Below are 12,169 nucleotides of genomic sequence, written 5' to 3'. Positions count from 1 at the left end.
ATGACACAAGTGTTGAATGTCAAAGAAGAGAAAATGAAAGAAAGTAAGGAGAAATAGATATAGAAAATATGTAATAATATATATAATAATATATATATATATAATAATATATATAATAATATATGTATTTATTATCTGATGTGAATATGAATATTGTACCTGCTGTAACCATGACAAAAAAGGAACAAAAAAAATTAAATATTGGTCATAAAAAAAGAAAGTAAGGAGAGATGACATTGATGTTTGATAGAGGGGAGTATGGGGTGGGTGTAGGGAGTGCCCCAAACTGGAGGGTTTTCTTCTGAAAATATTTTGTTGACGACCATCGCTACAACACCCTCACACGTCACACCATTAAAGATTCTAATCTCAGATGGAACTGTGGTGCATGTGTACTCACACACAAACAAACACACACACACATGCACACACAGTACTACTACTACTAATAGTTTACTTATGAATTGCACCCAACTCCATCCTCCCCCAACCCCCCACCCACCCTCTCATCTTCCAAAAGTCCGTGGCAAAGATGTGTGGGCAGAGGCTGAATAGCACACAGTAGCCAAACATATAAAACAGAAGGACTTTCAGAAAATAAGAGAAACTCAAGTTGACTCTTTGTTACAAGCTTGACCGAGCTGACTGCCAACAATCTATCAACGTGACCAGCGCAACTTCAGCATAACGGTAAGTGCAAGACCTGTGCAAATTCAGCAACACTTATGGGCTGAACCCATTCAATGGGAAATGTATTAATTAGAACTAAAAAGTGACATAGGTTATTACATTTCAGTAAATACTTTTTTTGCGTTCAATGAATAACTCATTTTATGTGTTCATGTAGGCTCATCAAAGGCTATGGCAGGACGTACTGTAGTTTGCATTTACATTTTTATTGAAATTCTATATTCTATGTTTAATTAGGCTAAATTCCCCTTTAGGAAAAAAGCAGCTACAAACTTTTGACATGGTTCAAACCTTTAGTGGGCTAAATCCTACCCAAAGATTATATCACCACTTGATATATTTTATACACTGAGTATACAAACATTAAGAACACCTGCTCTTTCCATGATATAGACTAACCAGGTGAATCCAGGTGAAAGCTAAGATTCCTTATTGATGTCACTTGTTAAATTCACTTCAATCAGTGTACATGAAGGGAAGAGACAACTAAAAGAAGCCTTGAAACAATTGAGACATGGATTATGTATGTGTGCTATTCAGAGGGTGAATGGGCAACACAAAAATGTAAGTGCCTTTGAACGCATATGGTAGTAGGTGCCAGGCGTACTGGTTTGTGTCAAAAACTGCAACACTGCTGGGTTTTTCATGCTGAACAGTTTCCCATGTGTATCAGTAATGGTCCACCACCCAAATGACATCCAGCCAACTTGACACAACATTGGGAAGCATTGGAGTCAACATGGGCCAGCATCCCTGTGGAATGCTTTTGACACCTTGTAGAGTCCATGCCCCGACGAATTGAGGATGTTTTCAATATTAATATTGAAACATCCTTAATTCGTCGGGGCATGGACTCTACAAGGTGTCTAAAGCATTCCACAGGGAAGGTGTTTCTAATGTTTGGTATATTCAGTGTATGTTTGTATGATTATCTATTATATTTGAGAGCATATTCAAACTCCTATTCACACTTTATATCAGAGTATGCCTGCTCTACCTCTTTCTGGAGTCTGGGTGTGTGATGTTTTTTAGCGAATAGCTACAGTCAGGTCCATAATTATTGGCAACATTCATAAAGATGAACAAAAAAGACTGCATAAAATAAATAATACAAATACTGAGCTATAGATGACATGAAAATAGTGCTCTTTGGCCATGCACACCAGCGGTGGGTTTGACATCGAAAGATGGAAGCATATGCAGAAAAGTACCTCATACCAACTGTAAAATATGGTGGTGGATCTTTGATGTTAAGGTGCTATTTTACTTCCACATATTAAGGTCAACGACATTATAAACTTTACCAAGTACCAGGACATTTTTGCCAAAAACCTGGTTGCCAAGTGGATTTTACAGCAAGAAACTAAACTAAGCTATAATCAAAATCCACAAAGAAATGGTTAATTGACCACAAAATCAACTTTTTGTAATGGCCATCTCAGTTTCTGGACTTGAACCCCATTTTCTGGACTTGTGGTTTGAATTGAAGAGGGCAGTCCATTAGAGCAGAGGAATGATATCAAGGATCTGGAAAGTTTCTGTATGGAGGAATGGTCTAAGATCCCTCCAAATGTATGATATATTTTCTACCTTAACTTCTATGGGCTACGTGGGATGCTAGCATCCCACCTGCGGGACACAGCCAGTGAAATAACAGGATGGCAAATTCAAAACAACAAAACAACAAAATGTCATAATTCAACTTTCTCAAACATACAACTATTTTACACCATTTTAAAGATACACTTCTCCTTGATGTAACCACATTGTCCAATTTCAAAAAGGCTTTACAGCGAAAGCAAAACATTAGATTATGTTAGGAGAGTACATAGACAAAAATAATCACACAGCCATTTTCCAAGCAAGGACATGTGTCAATAAAACCCAAAACACAGCTAAATGAAGCACTAACCTTTGACGATCTTCATCAGATGACACTCCTGGGACATTATGTTACACAATACATGTATGTTCTGTTCGATAAAGTTCATATTTATATCCAAAAACAGCATTTTACATTGGCGCGTGATGTTCAGAAAATGTATTCCCACCAAAACTTCTGATGAATGTGCACATCAATTTACAGAAATACTCATCATAAACGTTGACAAATATATAACAATTATTTAAAGAGTTATAGATAGACTACTCCTGGATGGAACCGCTGTGTCAGATTTTAAAATAGGTTTACGGAGAAAGCACATTTTTCAATATTCTGAGTACATAGCTCGCCATCACAGCAAGCTATACAGAAACCCGCCAAGTTCGGGGTCACCTAAACTCAGAATTAGTATTATAAATATTCTCTTATCTTTGCTGATCTTTGTCAGAATGCACTCCCAGGACTACTACTTCCACAAGAAATGTTGTTTTTGATTGAAAAAATCCATATTTATGTCCAAATACCTCCGTTTTGTTCGTGCGTACAGATCACTTATCCAAAGTCATAACGCGCGAGCGTGGTACCAGAGACGAAAAGTCAAAATGTTCCATTACCGTACTTAGAAGCATGTCAAACGATGTTTAAAATCAATCTTTATGGTATTTTTTTACGTAAAATTGTGATAATATTCCAACCAGACAATAGCATATTCATTCAAAAAGAAAAATAAGGAACGGCGCGCACTCGCGGGATCGCTCATATCCAATCCCTTTGTCCACAGGCAGTCCATTGATTGACTGAGCTCCTATTATCTGCCCAGTGACAGGAGAATGCTGAAAGAACTTTCTGAAGGCTGTTGACAGCCAATGGAAGCCTTAGGAAGTGCAACGTGACCCCACAGAAACTGCAGTTTTGATAGAGAATCAAAAGAAGAACTACAATTCTCAGACTAGATAGCCCAGCCATCACGGCTAGCTAATTTGACACCCACCAAGTTTGGCCCTCACCAAACTCCGATTTACTATTAGAAAAATGTGATTACCTTTGCTGTTCTTCATCAGAATGCACTCCCAGGACTTCTACTTCAATAACAAATGTTGGTTTGGTTCAAAATAATCCATAGTTATGTTCAAATATCCTCTGTTTTTTCGTGCGTTCAAGATACTATTCGAAGGGTGACGAAGGATGACGCGCCCGACGCGTTTCGTGACAAAGAAATTCTAAATATTCCATTACCGTACTTCGAAGCATGTCAACCGCTGTTTAAAATCTATTTTTATGCAATTTTTCTCGTAAAAAAGCGCTAATATTCCGACCGGGAAACCCTGTTTTAGTTCAAAGACAGAGAAAATAAAAACATGGGGTCGCCTCGTGAACGCGCCTCAGTCTCATTGTTCTCTGATCGACCACTATCCAAATGCGCTAATGTTTTTCAGCCTGGGCCTGCAAAGACATCATTCAGCTTTTTGCCGCCTTCTGAGAGCCTATGGGAGCCGTAGGAAGTGTCACGTTACAGCAAAGATCCTCAGTTTTCAACAAAGAGAGTGTAGAAGCCCAAGAAATGGTCAGACAGGCCACTTCCTGTAAGGAATCTTCTCAGGTTTTTGCCTGCCATATGAGTTCTGTTATACTCACTGACACCATTCAAACGTTTTTTATCCGGCCGTGCAAATACTGCCCCCTACCCTAAAGAGGTTAAGGACAGCGCCCCACATCAAAAACAATTCCACCAGCAAATTCACAAATAGCGATTAAATATTCACTTACTTTTTGAAAATCTTCCTCTGATTTGTCATCCAAAGGGTCCCAGCTATAACATGTAGTGTCGCGTTGTTAGCTAAAATCTTTCTTTATATCCCAAAAAGTCTGTTTAGTTGGCGCCTTCGATTTGAGTAATCCACTCGTTCAACTTGCAGAGAAAGGAATCCGAAAATCTACCCCTAAACTTTGTTTCAACAAGTCAAAATACATTTGTATTTACTCCTCAGATACCCTAAAATGTAATCAAAATATAATATTTCTAACAGATAGAAGTATGTTCAATAGGAAACCGATTTTAGCAGGTGCGTCCTGTCTTCATGGCACACGCAAACACGAATTTCCAAGACTGTGTCCTTCTACTGAAACTGCTGACACCTTGTGGAAGCCATAGGAATTGCATCCAGGGAGCTAATTTTCAGTATGCCCTTATTTACTTGCCATTGTAAGAGGATGGTCTCTCTCCAAAACAAAATCAGGTTGGCTTTTCTCCTACCATATCTATTGTGTTATATTTTCCTACATTATTTTAACATTTCTACAAACTTCAAAGTGTTTTCTTTCCAATGGTACCGATGCATATCCTGGCTTCAGGGCCTGAGCAACAGGCAGTTTACTTTGGGCACGTCATTCATGCGGAAATTGAGAAAAAAGGGGTTTTAAGCCCTAAGAAGTTTTAAGAACAAATTCTTACTTTCAATGACAGCCTAGGAACAGTGGGCTAACTGCCTTGTTCAGGGGCAGAACAACTGATTTTTACCTTGTCAGCTCGGGGATTCAATCTTGCAACCTTTCGGTTACAAGTCCAACGCTTTAACCACTAGTCTACCTGCCGCCTCAATGTGTTCTCCAAGCTCATAAAACATTTTAGAAAAAGGCTCAGTGTCTTTATCCTCTCAAGGGTAGTGTGCTAGAGAATTGAATACAGGGATGCCAATAAGTTTGACTCCTATCTTTTTTAGATATTTTTTATTACTTGTTAAACAAAATGTCTTTCTTTGAGCAATTGTATTAGTATAATAACATAATTTACCATTTTATTTTTTTCGAGCATACAATATAGCTCAGTATTTGTATTATTTATTTCATACAGTCTTTTTTGCTCATCTTTATACAGTCTCAGCTCATTATCCATAATTATGGACCTGGCTATACATTATCCAATCTATATTATCTCACAGGGTTTATAGAGATATGCCTATGTTTTATTTGACAGTCCTATGTAGTCCTGTTTGTTGGCTATTATTTACTTAAGAATTATAATGCGGTAACAATAAACTTTCTTGTACTTCCTTTCAATAATTAATCACATTGAGTAACTGGTATAAATAATGCCATATCTAGGCCAATTGGAGCAAATTGCTTTAATGAATTCCCAAAAAATAATTATGATTAGAATAGGATAACTCCAGGTAACTCCAGGTAAAGCTTTTCCATAGGCACAGATCTGTAATCTGCTTACTCTCCAGAAGTCCTAACCCTAACCATTAGGGTGAAACAGTAAACTGATGTTAGATCAGTATCTCTATATGGTGTGACTTTCTCTCTCCCCTGTACTCTCTTTCCTCTCCAGATGACTGTAGTACCATGGGTCATCATGCTCCTCTGTGTTATTCTACCGAGAGTGAATGGTCTCACCTCCTTCCATGAATTCTGTGAGTGTGTGTTTGTATGTGTGTGTGTTTCTCTCTTTATCTCTGAGCTGTGTGTGTTCCTGATTGTAAGTATCAATGGTTTCTGCCTGTATCTCTTTATGTATACTGTGCTCTCAGTGTTTTATTGTGGATCTAATTGAAGTGTGTGTGTGTGTGTGTGTGTGTGTGTGTGTGTGTGTGTGTGTGTGTGTGTGTGTGTGTGTGTGTGTGTGTGTGTGTGTGTGTGTGTGTGTGTGTGTGTGTGTAGACATGGTTGATAAGGGGGACAGTTTGGTGACTCTGACATGTCCCACGGCATTCTCTGGCGCTATGACGTGGAAGTACGAGGCTGAGGATTTAGACAAAACTCAGGTCCAAGGCCATAACCTGATACTGAATGAGGTGGACTGGTATGGAGAATACAGCTGCTGGGATGGAGACAGGAAACTAGGATCCATCTATCTACTGGAGGAGCTGAAGGACCCGGAGGAACAGGACGGTGTGTGTGTTTGTGACAGAGAGATAGTTTATTGCCCACATGTCTCTACCACATGTCTGGTTGTTCATGTTTGTGTGTGTGTGTGTGTGTGTGTGTGTGTGTGCTCTGCCTCTCTCTGTAGATTATTTAATCAGCTGTCGGGCCAAGTCTTATGGCTGCACCTTTAACTGTAGCTGGACCCGCAGTGAATTCACAGCTGTCCGTCTTGGGCTGGGCCATGACTGGTAAGTAACACATACACACACACACACACACACACGCGCGCACACACACACGCACACACACACACACAAACGTAGCCTTTTTCATCGTTTTTATTCAGACACAGACAGACATTCTTATTTAATCTGATGTGTACTGGACAGATGTAGGATATTAATTTGAGCACTCTTTTGTTGCTGAGAATTGCAAACTTAAAGTCTACTAGTTTTATCAAGGCTTCTAAAGTTTGTAATTTCCACTTTGAAATTAAAATGTCCATTAATTAGAATCCACATAAAAATTCCCATTTCCTGTCGCTGCAGAATTATTTTCCTGCTGTAGCAAACTCCCTCAAATTAAGACTCCACATCTGTATGTGTCTCCAGTACTGACAGCCAGGAATCTTGCACCTGGGTGTACCCAACGACCAGCCTCCAAGATGGAGGGTTGGAGTTTGAACTGACACATTCACTTTCACCCTACACTGAGGAGACTGCTCCCCTAGTGGTCACTGTTGAGGCCATCACCAGGCAGGAGTACCTCAGGAAGACTAAGAGGTTCTACCTACATGACATTGGTGAGTGTATCCACCTACATAACAGGTGGTATTAAAACCATGCATTTCCATGGTACTTCTTTACAGAGTAAGGAAAGGCTTAAAACACAATTAATTTCCGTTTGTTTGCAAATCTCATGTGTGCAAGAATGTTATGTGTGATTACGCAAACCAAAAACAAGTATCACAGGTCTATGTAACAACGTTTTATTCAGAAGGAAGCTAACGGAAGCAAATGGACCTGAAACCTACATGAATTTGTCCTATATGCTTTTGTTTTTCCAATGAATTTTTTTTTGCTTCGGGGCAACCTTTTTGCTACATTGTGCACTAATGAATACACCCCTGCCTGTTATATACATGTCCACAGTCCAGCCAGACAGTCCTGCAGGGATGAAGTGCCAGGTGATGGATCAGAGATTGAAGGTGAAAGTAGAACCACCAGCCACCTGGAACTGTCCGCCCAGCTACTTCCCTCTGGAGCACCAGATAGGATACATTTTTAAAGACAACGGAAAGGTACAACACACACACACACACACACACACACACACACACACACGTACAAACTCACTCACACATACACACACACACATGCAAGCTTATGCACACATTGACACACACTGGAATTTTGGAATGAAACCATAACTCTCTCTCCTTTGCCTTTCTCTCTTTAGGAGGAGCACTCTATGAATCCTCTCATACCGAGAGGGGTCAGTAAGCTGAGGGTCCGCTCCAGAGACCCCCTGGTCCCTTCCCCCTGGAGCCAGTGGACCCCCTGGAAAAATGTAACCAACTAAGATATAGTAATAATAGAATAATATATGACATTTAGCAGACGCTTTTTACAGTATCACTTCATTTCAACTATCGCCCTCCACCGTAAGCTACCATTATTTCTTCAGGCACTGGTTATCATGGGACTAGTGCCTTCTAACAAATATGTAACTCTGCAAAATGGTAACTATTGACATATTTATTGAATTATATTATCTTTTTCATAATAACTATCTGAAAAAAGCTATAAAAGGGTTAACAGCAACCTCTATCCTGAGCACCATTGCAACCCTGGTTTACAGTGTACAAGTGTGTGATGTGATATCAGTCCCTTTATCAATGTATCTTTGTGGTGGTGTTTCTGTGTAGGCTGATGGTTTGGCTCTGTCTCTTTGTACGTCACAACTATTGCTATTAAAAGAGCTGTTTCCTGCCTCATACTTCTGTTTCCTTGTTTGTGTACTGTATACTATGTTATGTATATATATATGTGTTGGGAGGTGTACATACAGTATGTGTTTTTGTTGATGTTTGGTATCATTGTAACATATTAAAGGTGAACTTGATGATTGTATAGTAATTAAGAAATAGAAGAAAGCAAAAATACTCTATATAATTTAACCACAAAACATTTTACACTAGCCTCATGGATAAGCCTGCTACATAGACACTGATGTAGCATCTGAGTCATTTCTGGGCTAATGTGTTGTGGACTGTGGCTCAATGTGAAGGGCAGCCTATACCATTCACACTTATTCCGTCACATCCTGTTAGACCAAGAAACACAAACACACACACACAGGCACCCACAGACATGTCCACAGAGACTCACAACACACACACACATGCATGTACACACACGCACACACGCACGCACGCAGGCACACACACACACACACACACACACACACACACACACACACACACACACACACACACACACACACACACACAGGTGCTAGTGGCCAGAGTAATAGAAGGATGGATTGGTATAAAACACAAGTCGATGTGTTTGATACCTTTACATTCATTCCATTCCAGCCATTAGATTGAGCCCATCTTGCTATATTCTTCGCCCACCATCCTCCTCTGCCGCACGCACAAAACACTCACACACACATCAGGTGAAATATTTCCTACAAGTTTTGTAGTGTAAGTGATCTCTGTTGTGTTTCTTGAATGAGGTGCCCAAACAAAATAACCATCTGGTTGGCTTATGGATAGGAAACACTCTACCATTTACCTTATTACAGGTGGTTACGGGAGGCAAAAAGGAGGAGAAATGCAAAGAGAAACGCAAAGGAAAAGATAGCATCTGCTGCAAGACAGGAGAAAAGAAGGGGACCAAGACTAAGTCGAGATCTGCATTCACTGCTAATGAATAACAGACATCGTGCTCCCTATTGTCGTATCACTATGTGTTTCTGGGATCTAGACAGTTAAATATGCCAATAAAATGTAATATGTAACATTTTCCCAAAAAGTAGTGATAATTATTGACTTTCCACATGCATGTAGTTGGTCTATAAATTGGATGGTCCTCATGCAGACATTGTTTTACTTGTGCAAATTTCAGATGAAAATGCTAATCTGTTGAATATGACCAGAAATTATTTTTATCTATTGTGGAAATTAGATCACAACATCAATGCATCAACATATACAGGTTGTTAAAGGGGCAAGCTGCAGTTCAAACAAAAATAAACTGTACACCTGCCACTGTCTTGGTATACAGGCTGAGTGATGGGGCTGGAGAAATGTAAAAATTCATAAACAGAGCTGTCTCATAGCTGACAATCTATGTAGTTTTAACTATGTTTTGAGGCTAAACAGTGTTTGCTTACAATTACATTTGCTGACAAACAATGGAGTAAAACAAGCTTATTATATTTGGGGGCACCATTTTATTTGTTATTTACAGAGAGCTTGGGGCACACTCCAACACTCAGACATAATTTACAAACGAAGTATTTGTGTTTAGTGAGTCCACCAGACGTCACGTCCTGACCAGTATTTAGGTATTATTTGTATTGTAGTTTGGTCAGGACATGGCAGAGGGTATTTGCTTTGATTGGTTCAGGGTGGTTGGTTGTGTTTAGGGTGTGTGATTTGTTAGTTCTGGGTGTTGGGTATGTTCTAGGTTGTATTTTCTACGTTCTGTCTAGTTTAGTTTTTCTATGTTTAGGTTTGGGTGTGGACTTTCAATTGGAGGCAGGTGTTTCTATTTTCCTCTGATTGAGAGTCCTATATATAGGTATGTGTGTGAGTTTGTTTAGTGTGGGAGATTATATGCTTTGTATAGCGGTGTGCCTTACAAGCATGTTAGTCGTCGTCGTCATTATTGTGTTTTCTTGTGTATGTATTTTGTTTTCGGTTTTGCCTTCTTATCCAGTAATAAAGAAGATGAGTACACATAACCCCGCTGCGTATTGGTCCACTTTCTCCGACGATGATTTCTCTATATCTTCAGACGAAGAAGAGTGTTATGGAATCTCCCACCAACCAAGGACCAAGCAGCGGGGTAAGGAGCAACGGGAGAGTAATATGGACTATCGGGAAAAGTGGACGTGGGAGGAGATTATGGCCAGAGAAGGTCCATGGAGAAAATGGAGCGAAGACCGGGAACGCTACAGGGGAACACGACTGGCATTTAAGCCGGAGAGGCACCCCCAATAATTTTATTTTGGGGGGGCACACGGCTAGTTTGGCTAGGCCAGGCAGTAGACCTAAGCCAGCTCCCCATGCTTTTTTTGGGAAGCGTTGAGTGGAGAGCGCCGAGGTATGCGGAAGTGCGCATGATCTCGCCCATACGCACGCACAGTCCGGTGCGAGTTATTCCAGCCCCTCGCAGATGCCGTGCTAGAGTGGGCATCCAGCCTGGTAGGAGGATGCCTGCGCAGCGCGTCTGGTCGCCGGTGCGCCTCCTAGGACCAGGCTACCCTAAGCCCGCTCTACGCACAGTAACCATCAGGCCCCTGCACAGCCCAGTTCGCCCTGTACTAGCACCCCGCTCGTACAGGGCTACTAGTTCCATCCAGCCAGGACGGGTTGTGCAGGAGGTGCGATCGAGACAGCCAGTGCTTCTCCACGGCCCGGTATATCCAGTACCAGTACCACGTACCAGGCCTCCAATACGTCAGCCCAGTCCAACTCAGCCCGTTCCTGCTCCCCGCACTAGCCATGAGGTGCGTGTCCCCAAACTGGCACTTCCAGCACCACGCATCAGGCTTCCAGTGCGTAATACCAGTTCCACTCGACCGGTTCCTGCTTCACGCACTAGCCATGACGTGCGTGTCCCCAAACTGGCACTTCCAGTCCCACGCATCAGGCTTCCAGTGCGTCAGCCCAGCCTCGAGTGTCCGGAAACAGTGCCCCGTCCAGAGTATTCGGCAACAGTGCCCCGTCTAGAGTATCCGACAACAGTACCCCGTCATGAGTATCCGGTAAGAGTGTTAAAACCTCTTGGGGCTATTTGGGACGCTAGCGTGCCACCCGTGGCGCACCCTATCAACAGCAGGTGCATTTCAAGAGCGGCAAATTTGAAACCAAATAAATGTCAAAATTCAAATTTTTCAAACATACAACTATATTACAACCTTTGAAAGATAAACATCTCCTTAATCTAACCACGTTGTCCGATTTCAAAAAGGTTTTACGGCGAAAGCATAAAGTTAGGTTATGTTAGGAGAGTACATTGACAATAGCTGTGTGTAATGTATTGTTAATTCAAAGACAGGCGTCACCAAAACCATAAAATCAGCTACAATTATGCACTAACCTTTTACAATCTCCATCAGATGACACTCCTAGGACATTATGTTAGACAATGCATGCATTTTTAGTTCTATCAAGTTCATATTTATATCCAAAAACAGCGTTTTACTATGGCGTTGATGTTCAGGAAATCGTTTCCCTCCAATAACCGGCAGTCAAGTCAGTACAACAAAATAAATAATTAATATTAGAAAACATTGGTAAAATATTATATTGTCATTCAAAGAATTATAGATTTACATCTCTTGAACGTAATCGACTTGCCAGATTTAAAAATAACCTTACTGGGAAATCACACTTTGCAATAATCTGAGCACTGCGCCCAGAAAAATACGCTTTGCGATACAGACTAACCGCCATGTTGGAGAGATCTAAAATCGAAAATACTATGTAAATAA

The 12,169-nt window shown here is 40.8% G+C and overlaps 1 protein-coding gene across 1 annotated transcript; it reads left to right on the top strand.

Moving 5' to 3' along the window:
- The first annotated feature begins 516 nt into the window (after positions 1-516).
- il12b2 (interleukin 12B 2) lies at positions 517-9,480 on the top strand. The gene is made up of 8 exons (XM_029722354.1): positions 517-690; positions 5,904-5,985; positions 6,233-6,463; positions 6,585-6,687; positions 7,051-7,241; positions 7,591-7,739; positions 7,898-8,008; positions 9,251-9,480. The coding sequence occupies exons 2-8, from the start codon at positions 5,904-5,906 to the stop codon at positions 9,380-9,382; spliced, it is 999 nt and encodes a 332-aa protein (XP_029578214.1). The 5' UTR covers positions 517-690; the 3' UTR covers positions 9,383-9,480.
- The last annotated feature ends 2,689 nt before the right edge of the window (positions 9,481-12,169 follow it).

Source organism: Salmo trutta, chromosome 29 (genome assembly GCF_901001165.1).
Source record: "Salmo trutta chromosome 29, fSalTru1.1, whole genome shotgun sequence".
Lineage (NCBI taxonomy): Eukaryota > Metazoa > Chordata > Actinopteri > Salmoniformes > Salmonidae > Salmo > Salmo trutta.
This window is presented reverse-complemented; position numbering and strand designations above follow the sequence as displayed.

Bases quoted from the DNA above. Each gene is read 5' to 3' on its own strand.
- il12b2 (XM_029722354.1), top strand. From the start codon at position 5,904: ATGACTGTAGTACCATGGGTCATCATGCTCCTCTGTGTTATTCTACCG. The intron at 5,986-6,232 runs GTGAGTGTGTGT...GTGTGTGTGTAG, and splicing joins CACCTCCTTCCATGAATTCT to ACATGGTTGATAAGGGGGAC. The intron at 6,464-6,584 runs GTGTGTGTGTTT...CTCTCTCTGTAG, and splicing joins GGACCCGGAGGAACAGGACG to ATTATTTAATCAGCTGTCGG.